We start from the raw sequence: 20,398 nt of genomic DNA, 5'->3' as shown, positions 1-20,398 counted from the left end.
TTATAATGAATAAGAATACTTGTAAGCTAAATAAGTATTTGGATAGTTTTACTTATAAGTCAGAATTTTTTTTCTTAAATGAACTAAAATAAATAATTATTAAATATAATAATCTGAATTCATTAATTTTAAGTTAAATTAACATTTAAAAATAAATATTTTAAAATTGAGGTCGATAAATCAGTAAAAAATCAAAATAAGTTGAGAAAAAGTACGTCATTACTAACATTAACTTACAGCTTATAAGTTATAAATTCAACTTATAAATTGGGTCGACAAACACTCGATAAACTGTTACGGGCTTATAAGTCATAAGTGACTTATTAGTTATGCACCAAACACGCCCTATATTATTCATGTTCTTGATTATAAAGCTGTTGGAGAATAATACAATAACCTGAAACTGTATAGCAGACTCATAACTTGTTCATACTCTAACAAACTACTAACGCTGTGTTTCAGAAACTTTTTTTAGAGAGAAAAGAAAAGAAATGTAAAAAATATATTTCTTCAGCTTGTTGCCGAACAACTTTAATGAAAGAAAGGAAAAGAAAGCTACAGATTTGGGAAGAAGTTTTCTTTATTTTTGTCTCCAAAATCTTCTTCCCACTTTTGGAAAGATTAGGAGAGAAAGAAAAATTGGTTATTTTCTATTCTTTTCTTTTCTACCCTAGATTCGGGAACACAGCCTAAGGTAAAGACTATGACGCCGTCCTAATATATGAATAAATTAAACTAAAAGATTAGACTATGAGGGAGGCCCGCTGCTAAGGATTAAGAATTAGAGTTTCAGGTGTTAAAGGAGATGATGCATTTCGCATAGAATGGTAAGAAACAGTGTATACTTTTTGATAAAAATGGAATGATGAAAGAAACGAATGCAAATTTTACATTTTTCTGCACGGTGGTTGGAGAAGTTCTCTATAATGGACCTTCGGGGTCACAATAGCTTCCTCCCTTTGAGCTCTGCGGATGCCTCCGGGTCTTCAGCAACGTCTAAAGGATCAGTTTTCTCTAGATTAAATTGAGTTAATGATTCCCCAACCGGCCCCCCATCAACCACTATAAAAAATTTGGCTAAATTCGATCGATTTTGATCTAAAATAGCTATTTTCGACCAACCAGTTAAACAAAGGCTAGTTGAAAATAAGGGGTGCGATCGAATTTAGCTAAATTCGACCGTACTGAATTCGATCGAATAAATTCGACCAACTAAATTCGACCGAAATTGGTTGCAAAAACTCATCCCCAAATTTTTTTGACATAATTTCAAATTTTCGTAAAAATTCTAAAATCCCGCCCACAAATACTAAATTCGACCAAATCTGGTCGAAATTACTACGCTAAATTCGACCAAATCTGGTCGAAATATGTATGCTAAATTCGACCAAATTTGGTAGAATTTAGTAAGCGCCAGATTTTTAAAAAAACTGCACCAAAATGCATTTTTTTGCTCAAAATTTTTTCTGGAAATTTTTTACTAGATTTTCCATAATGTTTTCATAAAATAATAAGGTACACAATAGTAATTTTTTATTTACTAATATTAAAATTACATAAATATGTAATATAGATTTTAAAATACATCAATTTCTATCATTTAGTAACATATTGAAAATCAAATATGATAAAATTAACTCACCCAAATGATAAACAAATATGAAAAAAATAAAAAATAAACTTAAATCGGTTACATACATGAACTTAGTGGTATGACAAATTTTTTAGAAAAAAAATAAATATTTTTAATTTGTTATTTTAAAAACTAATCGTTTGACCAGTATTTCTTACTAATGTTTAATATATAAGTAAATTATTTTTTATGTACACTTTTTATTTTTGACAATTTTCTCATTCGTATGGTTGATTCACTTAAAAAAAATTAAAAATAAATATTATAACCCTAATTCATACCGTAAACTTCATGTTTAATTATAAAAACTTGTTCTTCATAATTATTTAATTAGAAGTTTTTTTATCACCATGATAGCATGTTTTGTAAATTTATATTTAAGCATATATCTATTTTTTTTTATTTGTTTTAACTAATTAATATTTTTATTAATTTTTATCAAATATAACACAAATAGAAATTCAACATACTTATATTATATATATATATATGTACATATATATATATATTCATAAATAATATTTTTCAAACAATGAAAGTGTCTTTTAATTTAAATTTTTTCTTTACATGATATGTACTAACCATTTAAAAAACAAAAACAATTTTTTTAAAAAATTTAGAAATTTTCAACTGATTTCGGTCACTTTTAGCTAAATTCTATAATTTTTGGTCGAATTTAGTAAAAAACTTTTGGTGCATTTTCTTTAGCGGCAAATTTGTTATTTTTTCCCGCCCAAATCATTTACTAAATTCGACCACAAATGATCGAATTTATTTTTCTAAAATTCAAGTTATTGGTGGGAAGTTTCCCCTTTTTTTGGTCGAGTGCTAAATTCGATCGAATAAAAAGTCGGTCGAATTTAGCTGCTAAATTCGACCGAATAAAAAATTGGTTGAATTTAGCTGCTAAATTCGACCGATTAAAAATGACTGCTCCTTAATTCGACCGTAAATGGTTGAATTTACCTGTGTCCCTTAAATTCGACCAAATATGGTAGAATTTAGCCGCGGTCATTTTTAGTTGGTCAAAAATATCCTGACTTTCTTGTAGTCAACAATGTAACCATCAACTGCACCCAACAAGATAACTTGGGTTGCCCAAATAGTTATGATGCTTTGGGCAAGTCCAGTCTTGTAGAAAATCAGTGCTCCAGTCTTGAACCACACTAACCATACTGTGGCCTAAAAAATGGGACGAGATGCCAATCAAGTATTTGAAAGATGTGTACTATCAATGCCTAGTAATTCAAAAAATGGACGGACGTTAGGCCTCTAAAAAGAGATGAAACAAATAGTTATTCGCTCTTCAAAACTGGATAAATGATCTTTCTAGTGAGGGATGTTAATATTATTAGATAATAGATTTGATCCTCATTTATTTCCCTCTTAATCCTTGTTAACCATCTTATCTTAATAATTCAGTTGATTAAAATCGTTTGTATCGTACAAATTTTTTTGTTAATGACTAAAAAACTTCTTAATACCTTAAAATTTCTAAAGTATTATTTCCTTTTCATACTAGGAAAGTTTTTATCTATCACTAATTTTTTTTCATTATTTAAGTGAAGGCGTGTAATTGTTTCTGTTCTTTTGACAACCAGTTTGTAAGTACAAAAACAAAAAATAGGACATCTAACCATTTACTTTCACTACAAGAAAAAGAGTAAATACGATCGGTTAAAAATCGGTTGTATATAGTTAAATTCGACCGTTTTGGTTTTTGGACCAGTCGCATTCACCCGAGTCATATTTAGTTAATCGGTTGTATTTAGTATATGAGCGGTTAAATTCGACCAAAAGCGGTCGAATTTGATTTTCACCTAAAATTTGAAAAATGAGTTAAAAAAATTGAATTTTCGGAAAAATTTGAAAAATCTGCCTAAACTATAAATTCGACCATATATGGTTAAAAATATTGTTCTAAATTCGACCGAATGCCGTCGAATTAACGAGCACCAGATTTTAAAAAAAATCTCTCCGGAAAATTCTCAGATTCCTGTAAGCTTCAAAAAATGCAAATATGTAAAATTCGATCTCCGCTCCCCTCCTTCATTGCCTTCTCATCTCTCTACTCATCTCTCTCTCCCACTCTTCCTCAGGTCCTCTCTCTGAACTCCATTCTCTCCGATCCACCTCCGGCTCCTACACAATCAATCTCTCCGACTCTCTCTTTCGCCGCATTCTCTCCCACCACCCTCGCTCCTTCTCTCTCCTCATCTTTTTCGACGCCGCCCAGCTCCACAACAAGCCCGAAATTCGGCTAATCTCTCAAATCTGAATTCAAACTCATCTCCAAATCATTTTTCGAGAATAATCAGTGTGGGGAAGATCTTTTAAAGGTAAAAGACGAATGATATGGTAATTTTGTAGAACTATAGGAGAGAGAGAGAGAGAGAGCGAGATTTATGTGTTTTTTGGAGAGAAATAAGATTTGTTGAAGAAGAATAGATAGATACAAAATGGCAGTTGATAAGTTTCAAAACGTACCGAATCGGAAAATTGAAAAATGAGTTGCGGGAGAGGGGCAGGGGAGTGCAGCGAAGTAAAGCGGTATAGAAAGTTTTCAATGAGGGTTGTGTGAAGTGTGGGGTTTAGAAGGGGTTTAGGTCATTTGAGAGAGAGAGAGAAGGGGAGCAACGGAGGAGAGGGGGGGGGGGGGGTTGGGTGGATACTGGACAGGGTCACAGGGGGTGGGGGTGGTAGGGGTGGTAGGGGGTTTAAAATTTAAAAAAATATATTGTTTTATAGTTTTTTTATAAAATATAATACCAACCGTTGGATTATCTTTTAGTGCTTAAGTTTGGCACGTTCGATCTAAAGCACGTGGATCGCTGACGTGGTCAGGCTAAATACAACCGCATTCAGTTGAATTTAGGAGTGTCAATTTATAAATTCAGTTCATATATTACGTATTTTCTGTTATGAAAATTAAAATCCGGATAATTTCTATAAAAAATATTGTAATTTGTTAAACTTTTTCTTAAAATATTATAATTTATAATTTATCTTAACAACTCATTATTTTAATAAAAAATTGAAATTGTGATTTTGATCGATTTTATGATAAATTTCATTAACAAGAATGTGCGGTGAAATTTAGAATTATGTTTAAGTATACTTTATTTGTTAAAATAATTGAGATCCAATTATTAAAATACATTTTTTTCTAAAATTTTTATCATATTATTAAAATACTTTATTTGGATCATTCATAAATATTTTTTAAAAAATCGAAACATCGGTATTAGACTAACACTAGTATGAAGTACTGGTCATACTACTAGTTGAGTGTTAAAATAGCAAACTAAATATATTTATGTTTTAATTTTTTTATAATATCACTAAAAATTTTAGCCGTTGACATCTGCAAGTTTATATCATTCATAAATATTTTTTAAAAACTCGAAACATCGGTATTAGACTAACACTAGTAAGAAATACCGGTCAAATTACTAGTTGACTGTTAAAATATCAAACTAAATTTATTTATTTTCTACTAAAATTTTTATAATATCACCAAAATATATGGATATTGACATCTGTAAAGTTGGATCATTCATAAACATTTTTTAAAATTCTTGTCGGACTGAGGACCTTTGGGCAAAAAGCCCGAGTATCTCAACAGACGGGAAAAAGGGAAAAGGGAAAGGTTAGCATCCTTCCAAGGGCAGTATCAACTTCAATATACCTTGGATTTCCCTGGGGAGACCGTCAAGGACCGGGAAGTTCTCGTGATTGGAACATTGGTATTAGACTAACACTAGTAAGAAATATCGGTCAAACTAATAGTTGACCGTTAAAATAGCAAACTAAATATATTTATTTTTTACTAAAATTTTTATCATATCACCAAAATATATAGTTATTGACATCTGTAAAGTTAGATCATTCATAAATATTTTTTAAAAAATCGAAACATCGGTATTAGCCTAACACTAGTAAGAAATATCGGCCAAACTACTAGTTGACTGTTAAAATAGCATATCAAATACATTTATATTTTACTATAATTTTTACCATATCACTAAAATATATAGATATTAACATTGTAAAGTTGAATCATTCATAAACATTTTTAAAAAAAATCGAAAGACTAACACTAGTAAGAAATACATGTCAAACTACTTGTTGACTGTTAAAATAGCAAACCAAATATATTTGTTTTTTTCTAAATTTTTTATCATATCACTAAAAATATATAGATTTTGACATTGTAAAGTTGGATCATTCTTAAACATTTTTTTAAAAAATCGAAATATCGGTATTATACTAAAACTAGTATGAAATACTGGTCAAACTAATAGTTTACTGTTAAAATAGCAAATCAAATACATTTATTTCTTTCTAAAATTTTTATCATATCACTAAATATATAAATATTGAAATCTTTAAAGTTGGATCATTCATAAATATTTTTAAGAAAATCGAAATATCGGTATTAGACTAACACTAGTAAGAAATAATTGTCAAACTACTTGTTGACTGTTAAAATAGCAAATCAAATACATTTTTTTTCTAAAATTTTTATCGTATCACTAAAATATATAGATATTGGATTCTGTAAAGTTGGATCATTCATAAATATTTTTTAAAAAATTGAAACATAGGTATTTGACTAACACAAAATACTTGTCAAACTACTAGTTTACTGTTAAAATAAAAAATCAAATACATTTATTTTTTTCTAAATTTTTTATCATATCACTAAAATATATAGATATTGGCATCTGTAAAGTTGGATCATTCATAAACACTTTAAAAAATCGAAACATCAGTATTAAACTAATACTAGTAAGAAGTACTGGTCAAATTACTATTTGACTATTAAAATAGCAAACCAAATATATTTATTTTTTCTAATTTTTTTATCATATCACTTAAATATATAGATCTTGACATCTGTAAGGTTGAATCATTCATAAACATTTTTAAAAAAATCGATATGTCAATATGAGACTAAACACTAGTAAGAAATACTAGTCAAATTACATATTGACTATTAAGATATCAAACCAAATATATTTATTTTTTTCTAAATTTTTTATTCATATCACTAAAATATATATATATATATATATATATTTACATTTGTAAGGTTGGATCATTTATATACATTTTTTAAAAAATCAAAACATGAGTATGAGACTAAACACTTGTAAGAAGTACCGGTCAAACTACTGATTGACTGTTAAAACAGCAAACCAAATACGTTAATTTTTTTCTAAATTTTTTATTATATCACTAAAATATATAAATTTTAATATATGTTTATCGAACAGCTCGGTTAACGAACAATTTGGTTCGCAAATAGCTCTAATGAAATCTTTGTGTATTCATTTTGATCCAACGGCTGTTGTACAAAGTTACCAGCTTACTCAATTAATTTATTTTTAAAAAAAATCTGAAAATAATAAATATGACCAAATACAGTTATAATAGATAAATACAACTGATTTATACTAAAATTACCCGCACTTTTGCAACCAATTTTTTAAAAGTGCGGGAAATTTCCCGCCATTTCAAATTATCAAATTCGGCCGAAATAGGTTGAATTTAGGAGTGGAAAAAAATGGCTGGCGGTAAAATTCTCCCCATTTTTTTTGGTAAGGCTAAATTCGACCGGATGAGGTTAAATTTAGGAATGAGGCTAAATTCGACCGTATGCCGCATACGGTCGAATTTGTTGCTAAATTCGACCGCGTAGCTGAGAACAATTTACTTCACAAGTACAGTGATTCTGAGACAGGGGTAAAATGAATATGCTATTTTTTTTTAAGAAAATCAAATAAAATTAACAAGCACTTTATCATCCCAATCCATTATTCGTATTCTTAACTACAGTACATACATGTACCATTAGTATGAATTAGAGTTACAAAACCATCAAAATAAATTAAACTTAAATGAATTATAAAAAATGTCAAAACCAATATATAATCCTTGAAGGATATGTGCTATCAAACTTTATTGTCTTTCTATTTACATGACACACGACATGTAACAACCCGGATTTTCGGACCATTAACTAATAGCGAAAACTCGAAGAAAAACATAGATTATAAAAAAAATCAAAACTGAAAACATCTAAAAATCCTGATAAATTTTGACGTGTAAGTTCTCAAAATAAAAATACTAGAAATTCTGAAAACAAAGCTAATGAGTTCTCTAATTTATTTAAACTAACTACATAGACTGCAGCTAAAACAGGTGACACTCGTCACAATCCCCTGCTTACCCCTGATTACCTGCGAAAAGGAAAATAATATGAATGAGCCAAATGCACGGTACAAATGTAATTTTACAGAATTTAAAACTTACAATTAACAAAGTAGATCATAGGATATGAAATGAGCAAAAAAAACTAAACAATAAGGGTCTCTTATATAATCTATGTTTGCTAAGTCCGGATCACAAAGCAAACACAGTCCAGGCATTTCTTCTCCGGTAATCCACGAGAAGAAATAAATGAAATGCACAAAGCATTTCTACAGAACAGAAACGATGTTAGGTCCGTAATACAACTGTAGAGGGGGGTGAATACAGTTTATGGAAAAAAATCGATAACAGTTAACAGAACCAACAGTTTTTATATTAACAGATAAAAACTGATTACAAAAATATTCTCTCAAAGGATGAACAATTATCTTTGAGAGCTGCTAGGTTATCTGAGAGATATATAAATTCGTAACACATATAGTGTAAACCTAATTTGTGCTTATATAGTGCACAGTTACACAGTCAATAAGGAATCCTATTCTATTACAATAAGAAAACCTAATACATATCCATGTATGATTGTTTCTGTAAGTAAAGTCCTTCATTGCCTTGAATTATGCAATTCCTTTCCTTCTTTAATATCTACTAATGTGACAAATACTGATCATCAAATACTGATAGACTAGTACTGATGACGTCATCTTCAGTAAATACTGATAATAACTCATGATAGTTTATATCCTGATATCATCAATTATATCTAACCATCTCCCTCAACTTGTTATGTACAAGTTCTAATAGATGATGTCAAAAACTTTATAAATGCGGAAATCAAATAAACATATACATTCTTACAAACAGTGATTATCAAACTTTATCTTCAAATCTGAACTCTAGCACAATCTCCAGCTTCTTCAAGGAACTTCCTTAACAGATTTTCTTCCATAACATCCAAATACTATTGCATCCTCTGTTTGATATCTTTTAACTCATCTGTTAATTCGCTACCCTGAGGTCATGTAGCTTTGAATTTCCAACTGATCGATCATCCAGTTCCAGAAATCCAATCTTCTTTCCATCAGGATTAAAAGTTAAGACTTCCCTTCCTAGACTCATTAGTACTTTAGCTCCTCCAATAGGCATATCAACAGCATATTCAGTTTGATCAATGTACTTTGAAATGTAATTAGAGTTGTACGGCATCCCTCTCTGCTTCAACTGTATCAAGTCCTTCAAAAATGCAGATCATCTAGCAGTTACAAGATTAGTTATCGTAAGAATTATAGCAACAAGTTCCAATTCATGCCATGTTTTATCTCTCATTTGCTCTTGTGTCAACCTTGACCTTCTCCCAGACTCCAGAAAATAAATCAGTTTCTCTCCAACAAGATCAATAACAATTTGTACTGATAAGATCTTCTACAAGTCTTCAAGCATCACATTGTCTCCAATTTCTGTCAGATTTGCATGCTTCCTTAGAATCAAAGCATCAGCCACAGATGGATCAACACCTAACCTTCCCAGACCACTTGTGATTCAAGGTTTTCTAGCATGAGAACTCCCACTGTAAATTTTCTTTCATATGTTTCAGAGGAATCTCTTCTAGGTGCAGGTTTCTTAGTTCCCCACAGCAACTTCCTCTTCTCTTCAAAAGTGAGCTCTATCTTATCAGAGTTTATGTTTTCAGAATCAGGATTTATTGTCTCAGCTTGAATTGGGTTTGAAGAATCAACAATATGAGTAGTATCAGATGTTGTGATTGGTTTAACATCAGCATTTGTTTCTTCATTAACTTGAGCACTGTGGCAGAGGTTAACTTCATTTTTTCAGCCCAGTCAGCTCCATGAATCTTTCTTCTTTAATGAGCTTGACTGATTTCATCTTCTTCAGTGAGAGTGAATAGGAAAACAAAAGAAGCATCTCGAATTGTTAGGAAGCTATCCCTTCCTTCTCAGAAATCAGATTGGGAGTTGACTGAGGTGGCTAAACCAGCTGCCGTTCCTTTTATTTGGGAAAAAAATCCCCGGAAGACCTAAAAATTGAAGCACAAGCCAGTCTTTGTCTCCACCAGAGCGTTCTGTTAGTCCAGTGTTTCCTCCGGGGAGGACCTTTGACAACAAAAAGTGTGTTTCAGGTGAACAGTTTCAAGATAAGAATGTTTGTAGGCCGGCATCTCACATAAATGAAGATGTGAATACTAAGATCAAGTATGTGATTTTTAGAATCATTAGTTATTGTTATGCATATTTATATAAATTATTTTGTTTTGGATTTAGGGAGTCACAAAATGTGAATATCGTGTACAATTATTCATGCATATAAAGTAGAATGTGCGACATTGTATAAAATAGAATGTGCGATGGCCAAAATGTCTTATCGGATTTGCATATTTGGTACTTAGATTTTAAGGATTCAGGAAACCAAAATACATGAAAGCTTAGAGTCCTTGATTTTGAGGATTCTGGAAACCAAAATCCAGAAAAGCTTGGATTTTTAGGTCCTGCGTGATGCTTTGAATCTTTGCAATCTAGTTGCATTATGATTTTGACTCTTATGAAAACTCTGAAAGATGAATTTTTAATCCTAAGTTGAGTAGTTATCTGGATTCTATGTGCGCATCATTTTCAACTCTTTGATTTTGTAGCTCTGAAAACTTTGATTACTGAGAGCAGATCGAGCATAACGTAGGACCTGATGGACGACAATAAAATTGATTTTGATGCACCTCTGCTTTCGGTGAGAGTGAATAGGAAAATAAAAGAAGCATCTCGAACTGAACTGCTCATATCGGGCCTTTACCTCAGACTCATCACGAGAAGGTAACTGTACAATCATTCCTCATATAGGTGTGTTTTGTGTTTTGATTGCAATGACGATAATGATCCTGTACATTTTGCAGCAAGTTTGGAATGATGTATATTGGAAAAATAAACAAGGGTTAGGTCCATTCCCTGCTTTAGCTGAGAAAACACTGCATATAGATCCTCTATATAACGGAGAAGTCACAAATTTGGAAATAATTTCGTCAGAAGTTGAGAGAATAATTATCTTTACTGTTCTATCATCCCCACACTATATTTTACATTGAGTTGTTGACTGTTTAATTGGGGTAAATTAAATCTGAATGTTCTGTTTTGGTCAGGCGTAAGGAGGATTTAATCGAAATTCATGCTAAAAATCCTGCAATACACGTTTTGTTCGTTCCTGGAAATCCAGGTATGTGTGTGTGTTTTTGTTTTAGATCAGTAATACCATGTTGAGAAACCAGTTCATCTAAAACCTTAAGGTGTTAGAGGAAGGCCCCAATAGGATCATATATTTAACATTTTCTACCCCTGAATCCTTTACTCAAGAGAAAATACTAAAGCCCATAAGGGTTTGCGTCACTGAGTGCAGATAAACCTTCTCATCCTGACTTATCTAATCTAAAAATTCAAGCAACTAGCAATGGTAGGTGAAACATGAACAAAATATTGAGCAGGAGCCTAGATCAGCACAATACTTAATGTTGAATGATGACCTAGATAAGAATGAAGAAACTGAAAAGGTGAATAATCAAGGTAAGTCAAATGTAGACACTTTAAAATCTCATTAACCCCCTTCATTACCTAAATCACCTTCAGAATCTTGGTTTTTTATAAATTACTTATATTTTAATCCTTTTTATCCCGATAAACTTATTCTGTAAACTAAAAAGAATATACACATCCAGAAAATACAGTAAGATATCTTACTCGGTAAATTCAATGAAGTCTGAAGGCATACACATATCGATATGTGTCTCCTGGTGGTGCCTTTGAATGATTTCAGCTTAGTTTCTGAAATCCTTGTGAGGTGCAAATGAAATTGCAGGTCTGGAAAAGACAAAAGATTGTGATGATGGGGAACAGCTCCTGCCTAGGCCAGCTGATCAGAATGTATCAGCACTTAACCCAATTCAGGTTGCTGCTATGGCTGCAGAAAGGAGAATGAAGGATGATTTGTGGTGCGCATCAAGGTCCTCGGAGAGCAATGGAGTTACTGAAATATCGAAGTCTTCAAAGAGCAAGGGAGTTCCCGAAACCATTAAACCTTCTATAATAATAGCAGAGAGATTGCCTGAAACATCAGTTGCACCAACAAGTAGTCAGATAACTAGAGATGCTGCAGTAATGTGGCAGTGTAACAATGATTTATACATGATCATTTTATTACCATGTTTGACACAAAAAAAAATATTTAAATTATTTATTATCCTCAATTATAAACCTTGCGTAGCGGGCAAAAATTCTAGTCTTCGATATTGATCGAATGCTTTTTCAAGAAGAGTCTATTACATAAATCTAAATGATGGTACTCATGCATACATTTGATCCATCACTAGTTACTCAAAGCTCAAAAGAGCTGATAAGTAAGTCTTTTGGTGTATATTTTTGTTGCAACATTGTGGTTTAGTAGGCATTAAAATGTTAAAAACAAAGCCATGTAGTAAACACCTTTATTCATAAAGAAGATATTCATGCTAATGTGCAAATGCCCCCGTTCTCCAAACAAGAATCAGGTAATTCAATAAAACCCGGATGGATATAACATCAGGCATACTCAATCTTCATTCCTTTTTACTCGACGGTCGTGTACAAACTTGATCAACAGAACAATGACGAAAATAAAAAAGAAGGAGCCAATGAGGCAAACAGTAATGGCCAGGGCTGGTGAATGGGATAAAACCAAATATGTCCCTGTGATAAAAGTCAGCATCATCGCCACCACGGAAACAATATTGAGCCCAACCGATGCAGCATTTGAGTTTTGATACTTGGTGCGGATCTTCGTACATAGATTCAAGAAAATAGAGAAACAAAGAACATGTTGATAGTAGCAAAGCTAATGCATCAGATACCATAAATGCATTAAAAACTGTCTTTTTGGTGAGCACTACCTGTCCTTCATCAACTTCTCCACTTTGACGGAGACCACCCGGCATGGTAAATCCTACGGTGAAAGTTACCGTAGTTATGAGTGCAGTAACTATTATCTGGGTGTTTGTCCTCATTTTATACCTTTCTAGATCTTTTTTCATTTGTTCATGTTTTGCATCCATGACCAATTTTTTGTGTTCATCAAATATCACATCCTTTATCCTTCGTTTACTTGGGGGCACTATACTTCTCCTAGTATCTGTTTTCTTCTCTGTGCTTTTACCCCAAAGCTTCCAAGCGGCTGATTGATTAGCCTGGACATCATCAAGTGCAATTTTAATTTGCACCTACAAACAAAGAACAACCAATAATTAATAAATATCTGAATTCAGAGATATGATTCTCTATATAATGTCTGTCATAAGACTTAGGCATATGAAATAAGTCAAACGCAATACAACCCCTCCTCGGAGCCTCGGAGCAGCATGCCAAGGTGCAAAGTTAACAGCAATGGAAGGTAAAATGAGCTAACCATTTCCTATGTACTCATAGTAAGCAAAACTGGAAGCTTTAAATTTGTAATACTCTGTTATTTTTTTATCAAGAAAGGACCAAAAACTAGTTTCCATAAATTAGTGAAAAAGAAAATATGAAAATTATAATGTACCTGATCAGCAATAATTTCATTTTTAAAATAAAGCATGTCCCGAGGAGTAAATTTCTTTTTGTTTTTTGCCATTGTATCAAGTCCTTTATGATTTATGAGTTCCGGAATGTAACAACCATGGGAGATAAGTAGATGGAGAGGTGTATCGCCACTGGTATCTTGTTGTTTCAAAATCAAGTCCTTGTACTTTTCTGGACAGTATTTCAAAATACCTTTTACCATCTCTTTTCTATTATCAGCTGCAGCCAAATGTAGTATATTTCGGCCATTTTCATCAGTACCTGTGTATGGAGAGTTAACTGTGTATCGAATCATGTATAAATGTGTGATTGTAATTATATCATGATGAACTTATATTGTATTATGTGCTTATGTGCTTAACTGCTCGTCAGTAAATAAATATACTCATGAGTCATGAGATTTTGTAATCAGTATACATATGTATTACATACCTTCATCACGCCTTTTGATAGCAAGAATCAAAGAAAGTACGTCTTTGTGATCAGGGTTGATTATTCCAGCTTCATATGTTTGAGAGAGTAATTTAACAATATCATCACTACACCCGTTATCGATGGCTTTGAAGATTAGACGCATGAGATCATTTCTTTTAGTTTCACCACCATGTTGATAGGCGGGATCTTCTAGTAGTATCAGTCTAACAACGTCCATGCAATTTTTCTCCACTGCAAATTGTAAGACAGTGTTTCCCAACTCGTCTGTTCTACAAAATAATGATTCAAAATCTGCACTACTCCAACATTTGGCTGCATGAATGGTCATCCTAATCACCTCGCTCGCTTCTGTCATAAGTCATATAAAAAATTTTATTTGTAAATGCATTGTTATACATTCATATATTTTAATTATACACAATAAAATTATAATTATATAATCATTATTTAGTATTTTAATACTTATATAAAATTTTAATAAAATTATATAAAATAGAAATGAAAATATATAAATATTAATAAAGCACGGGCTGTAAGCTAGTTAATGGTTAAGATCGTGGGTCTATCCTTCTCTAGCTTAGTCACGTTTTCTTTCGAAATTACTCATCTATCTATACTATATTATTATAAGAAGAACACCATCTATTTGGTAGTTGGTCGGTTGTTCGGTATAGTTGTTTGTTACGGTAAATAACAACTGTCAGACAGATACATGAGAACCGTTGGATGTAATAATAAAATAATATTAAATTAATATTTAAACTGCTCTCGTAAGTTCAGGGTTCGAATCCCGTCAACAGCGTATTATATTTAAACTTTTATATTCTTTATTTTTAACAATTTCTACAGGTTCAAGGTTTGAGTCCCGTGAACAATATATTATATATTATATTTTTTTTTCAGTCAAGTCTCAAATTATCATAAAACATATATTATTATAACTTATTATGTTCTTCAATTTATTTTTCAATTATTGAAAATCTATATTAATATATTATTAATTTTAAGATAAAATAAATTATTAAAAATTATTTGAGTATTAAAAATAATTCATGCATCGCACGGATTATAGTATATGTTAAACACTGCAAAACATATAATTCTAGCAAACAAATAGTTAGTCCACTTGTAAAATGTACTATATTTGCACGATGTTAATTAAAGTATTGATAATAGAACATATTTCGTAAAATAATTTATTTTTTAATATTTTACTTGCAAAACATATATGAACTCCAAAAACTCCATAAAATTTAACTCTCTCTCTATATATATACATATATGTACACTTTATAAACAAGACTATATATAAAGAACAATAAATAATACCATCATAATATTTTATTTTTCATAAAAAAAATTATTTCTTAAAATTAGAGTCACGATATTTAACTTTCATAACATATCAAATTTAATGTTGAATCTCATATAATATTAAAAATCAATAAGGAACAATGGACAATTTTACAAATTTTAACAAATTAACTGAGATATTTTATTTCAATTTTGGATGAGATTTCACATTAATTTCAATATGTCAAGCTTAAATCTTGTTAAAAAAACTGATTCTAATCTTAATAAATTATTTTGTTATAAAAAATAAAGTATTATGATGGAGTGTTCTTGTTCTTTATGGAGTGCAATATATATATATATATATATATATCAATTAATATATATATATATATCAATTAATATAGTAAACAAGATGTCCTATATATGAATATTTAACATCCAGATTACATGCATGTATTAATAATATTAATTCATACATGAATACATACTAGCTACATACCTTGGTTGATATTTTGAATAAGAGCATGCAAAACAGTCGTCCTTCCACCCGGACCAGTTAAAGAGAGAGCTGTGCAAGTCGTAGAGATCACCTTCACTATATCTTTGTACCCTTTCTCCTCAGCTATGTAGATTGGAGTTTTGCCTTCATTGTTTTGAACATGACTATCATTTGGATCGGCGTCCACTAAGAGCTTAACAATTGCCATGTTACAATTAAGAACTGCTAAGTGTAAGGCAGTGTTCCCTATTTGATCATTAGCTTGCCTAATAAAATCCTTAAAAGAACTAACTGAATTAGCAGAAGAAGGCAAATGTTGTGCTGCATCAATGAGGACCTCAACAACTTGAGTGTGTCCATTATCTGCTGCAAGGTGTAGTGCAGTTTGTTTTGATATATCCAGCTTAACCAAAAGGTTTTTGTCTGCAAACTCCCTCACAATATATTCTACACGTTCTGCATTTCCTCTCATGGATTCTACGTCCTGCTCCAGTCTCTCTGCTTCCATCTCCAATGCAGCTCTGGAAATAGGATCTCCCGCAATGGCATCGGAAAAACAATTAGCAGTGGCATGAGTATCTCCTTTCATTCCTGCATGCTTTTCATGTATCATCACGTTTGCCTGTTTCCTAAAAATCAAATCTTTTCTCTCTCGTTTACTTGAGAGCACTGAACTTGAAAGGATATCCCTTTTATGATCAAGTTGGACATGATCAAGTGCAATTTTGATTTGTACCTAAAAATAAATGACCGATAATAATTTAACAATTTCATCTATATGTGACCAAATCCACATTTTTATGTGTGAGTTGCACATAGTTCTCTATGTCACTCTATTTGGTGGTGTTGGGCAGACAACAAATAGAGATTTTTCTTAAAAACAATGAAAAGTCGTTTCATAATTTTTTTCTAAATATAAACATTTCTCAATCACAGTACAAAAGTAGAAGAAAAATTGTTTGATATATTTCAATAGAAACAATTCTCAATCACAGCCTTATTTTTGTAAATAACTGTTTAGTAAATTTCAAAAGAAAAACCTTTCTCCCTTGAAGTTTTTTTCAAAAAAAATAAGTAAAAGAATTGTTTGATAAATTTCGAAAGCAGTTTTTCCTCAAAAAAAACACGTTTCCATATTTTGAGAAAAACTGTTTTTAAATTTCTACACTAATTTAACATAAAATCTCACCAATTACTTTAATTTTTAATTATATTCTGTATATATCAAATATATTATCGAACAGTATTCTAAGGTTTGACAAATCACTAATTTTACTAACCCCTTTTTAAGCGGAAAAACAAAATTTTAAACATAATATCAAATCCTTAAATGGGTGTAATATATTTATTTTTGTTCTTTAATAGTAAATGTATTATACTAGCTTTATGTAGGCCATTATTATACAAAGAATCATCTTACACAAGTACAAAACACAAAGCACTTTTGGTTAGAGATATTCTGAAATCACGTATAATAAATATGAGTATGTGCAATAAATTTTGTTTTTCTTATTTTCATCTCTTTTTATACCATTACAAGAAAAAATTAAATTAATGACCCAAAAATATAAATATAATAATTAAATTAATATTTTGAATTAATGAGCAAAAAGTATTTTGAATGAACCATATTCATCACATTACTCAATCAAACACATAATATTAAGAATGATATCTTACCCATATATCAATAGGGGTATTTCCATCATTATCTTGCTGGTTCACAAACTCCTTCTTGTACATTTCTGGACAATATTTTAAAATGCCATGAATCATCTCCTTTTTATTTTTCAAAGCCGCTAAATGTAGTATATTTTGTCTATTTTTATCAACATTGGTATATGCTGAAGACGAAGATGGCCACAATTGCATTAGAAGTATCACTGTAGAAGTATATCCTTTCTCTGCCGCTACATGAAAGGGCGTTGCCTTCATATCCTGATACACAAATAGATGTCCAGATTTTTTTTGTGCTTCTACTATGGCGTAAATGATTGAATCAAATTCATAATATGCTGCATGATGAAGGGCTGTCCACCCTAAATTGTCAACAAAGGACACAAGACTATATGCATGATCATCCAATAGGTTGAAGACGTTATCTGAAAAAATTTAGATGACTATATATAAAAATTACATCGTATCATATTTATTTTCTACAAATTGGTGTGTTATCAAATTGTCAAACAACGCTAAGTTCTTAGCCTACAACAAAGTCTTCCAATTTTGGGATTCCACCAATTAATAAGAAAATAAGTACTTGCAGTTGGTCTAACAAAAGGGATACACTCAAAACAGAAGTACATTGGATACATGTGATCTAAATACATATATTTCATATATTTTGTAAAATTTTCACCAAAAAAATTATATTTTTATTTATTTAATTATTTAATTTTATTTATATTAATATTCAATTTTACACGAAAATACGAAATGAAAGTATACGAAATGAAAGTACATGAATCCTAAACGGGTTGGTTTTGGGTTAGCATTCAAGTACAGAAAACACAAAACTACACGATACGAATAATTTTCCAGTCTAGCGATAATTGAAAAATACTAATTAAAAAAAAAGCTTACAAATGCAACGTATTAATACATAGAACAATAAAAGCATATTATGCTAAATATAAAATACAATTGCAAAGGATTAATAAATATAAATTAAAAAATAACTTATTGCATAACATTGTATAAGATTCGATATAAAAAATTTTGTAGATATAATTTTAGGAAGCATATATATTAATTATTTCTTGTAATATATCATTTTCTTTTCTTTGCAATAGCAAAATTGTGTGCATAAATAATGTAATAATTAAAAAATGCAATCAGGCTATATGGTCAGGTAAGGAAATGAAGATAAGCAGTGCACCTTAGAGCTTAAGTGATGAAGGTTAGGCTAAATGGTTAAGAAGCTTTTGCATCATTAAGAAAAAAATCTGTACGATCCCAACAATCTTAATCGACTTGATTATTAAGATAAGATGGTTAAGAAGAATTAAGAGGAAAACAAATGATCCCCAAGTTAGTTACCCATTTAGGCTGTGTTTGGTATTAGTGTTACAGACAGCAACAACATCTTTTCGTTGAAAAGCAGTAAAAGTGCTTTTGGGTTAAAAGCTGCGGTTAGATAAAGCAAGTCCCCCATACTTTTAGAAAAAAGCTGATTTTCAGCTATTGCGGGAAGCAGATGCTGATTTCACCATCAAACCTTACCAAAAACATCATTATTTTTAATTTTTTGCATCAAAACATATACGAATCAAAAAAATTACCAAACAGTCATCTGATTTTTACAACAGCACTTTTTCCAGCAGCACTTTTTCTAACAGCACAGCAATTTTTAACAGCAATCTCAAACAGAGCCTTAATCTGACCCTTTAATTATATATACTCCCTCAGTCTCAGCCAATTGTTATCGTTTCTGGGAGAGTGTCCGGCACGCATTTTAAGATGAATATAGAGTATATTTCTATAACTTTTTTAAAAAAAATTTCGTTTTTTGAATAAAAATAGAATGTTTAAACTTTTATTCAGAAAAATAATTTTTTCAAAAAAAATTATAAAACTATACTTTCTGTTCATCTTAAAATGCGTGTCGGACACTATCTTATAAACGATAACAATTGGGAGGGACGGAGGGAGTATATATATATATATATATCTCATTATTTTTGATTTAGCACTATTAATAATAAACATACGTTATATACCAATTACATTTAAACAAAAAACACACGTTCAGTACCTGCTTCGCGCCTTGTAATTGCAGATATCAGACTGTCTTCATATTTTGCAAGAAACTTATCTTGAGCTTCATACCGGTCACTGAGTATTTTAACCATATTGTGTTCGTTATCCGTGACTTTATACTTGCACTCGTTATCCTTGGCTTTATAAATCAAAGGCAGGAGACTAAGAAGATTTTTTCTATTCAAGTCATAGGTAGAATTCTGCACATCTAATATCAATTCAACCACTTCCACGTAATTTCGCTCCACGGCCAGTTCTAAGATAGTAATTATTATCTTAATCACATCTCTAACTTCGTTTTTGGCTGCAAAAGAAGTGAAAATATTATGATAATTTTTTTCTTTATAATGCATCACAGTTATTCGGCCGATATTAGTGTTAAGATGTTTTGAACATTGATTCTGAATTATGACAAAAGAACAAAAACACAATCATATATAGATATATATTAATTTTAGCTTGTAATAGTTTAATATAATTATGTGGAAGCTGGTTCAGAATTCTCTTTGGGTTTTTTACTTGGATTTTCGGCAGTTTATAAAATCAAGTGTCAAAAATTAATGTATATATAAGAAGAAAAACGAACATTAATTAATTCAATTATTTATTCTAACATGTTAAATTATGGATCCAACAGAAATAGCAAATGAAAATCTTTTGACCATGTTATGTTTAGGAAGAGTGAACCACTTACTGGTAGGAATTATGACATTATTTAATTAATGTCGAAAATGTAAGCAAAGTAAATGAATTAGCATGAACAAAACGAATTATTCCTATATACTTTTCATACTCCATACCTTCATCAAAATTCTTAACGATAGCATGCAAAGGAGACACACGGCCGCCAGGATTATACAACTTAAATGGAGCAGTGCAAGTTGTAAACATCATCTTCACTATATCGGATCCTGTTTTTCAAATTTTTTTATTGAACCATTAATTTTTTTTACCTTTTTTGAAATGTCAAGGAAT

The 20,398-nt window shown here is 30.7% G+C and overlaps 1 protein-coding gene and 1 long non-coding RNA gene across 3 annotated transcripts; one reads left to right on the top strand and one right to left on the bottom strand.

The window, feature by feature from the left end:
- Nucleotides 1–9,214: 9,214 nt before the first annotated feature.
- On the top strand, nucleotides 9,215–12,097 carry LOC141698341 (uncharacterized). 2 transcript variants are annotated; one of them, XR_012565069.1, is made up of 3 exons: nucleotides 9,215–9,983; nucleotides 10,494–11,065; nucleotides 11,702–12,097. It is a non-coding gene; the product is annotated as an uncharacterized LOC141698341 (long non-coding RNA). The 2 variants fall into 2 exon arrangements; XR_012565070.1 differs by lacking the exon at nucleotides 11,702–12,097 and having other exon boundaries at nucleotides 9,215–9,502; nucleotides 9,740–9,983; nucleotides 10,494–11,677.
- Nucleotides 12,098–12,329: 232 nt separating this feature from the next.
- LOC141696520 (uncharacterized) lies at nucleotides 12,330–20,325 on the bottom strand. The gene is made up of 7 exons (XM_074500649.1): nucleotides 20,224–20,325; nucleotides 19,419–19,727; nucleotides 17,345–17,766; nucleotides 15,665–16,400; nucleotides 13,867–14,217; nucleotides 13,415–13,713; nucleotides 12,330–13,094 (listed from the first exon to the last, which is right to left on the bottom strand). Exons 1-7 carry the CDS (start codon nucleotides 20,315–20,317, stop codon nucleotides 12,438–12,440), a joined length of 2,868 nt encoding a protein of 955 aa, XP_074356750.1. The 5' UTR covers nucleotides 20,318–20,325; the 3' UTR covers nucleotides 12,330–12,437.
- Nucleotides 20,326–20,398: the final 73 nt, after the last annotated feature.

The sequence above is a fragment of the Apium graveolens genome, chromosome 11 (assembly GCF_009905375.1).
Source record: "Apium graveolens cultivar Ventura chromosome 11, ASM990537v1, whole genome shotgun sequence".
In the NCBI taxonomy this organism is placed as follows: Eukaryota; Viridiplantae; Streptophyta; class Magnoliopsida; order Apiales; family Apiaceae; genus Apium; species Apium graveolens.
The sequence above is the reverse complement of the archived record's forward strand: the minus strand, read 5'-3'. Positions and strand labels throughout refer to the sequence as shown.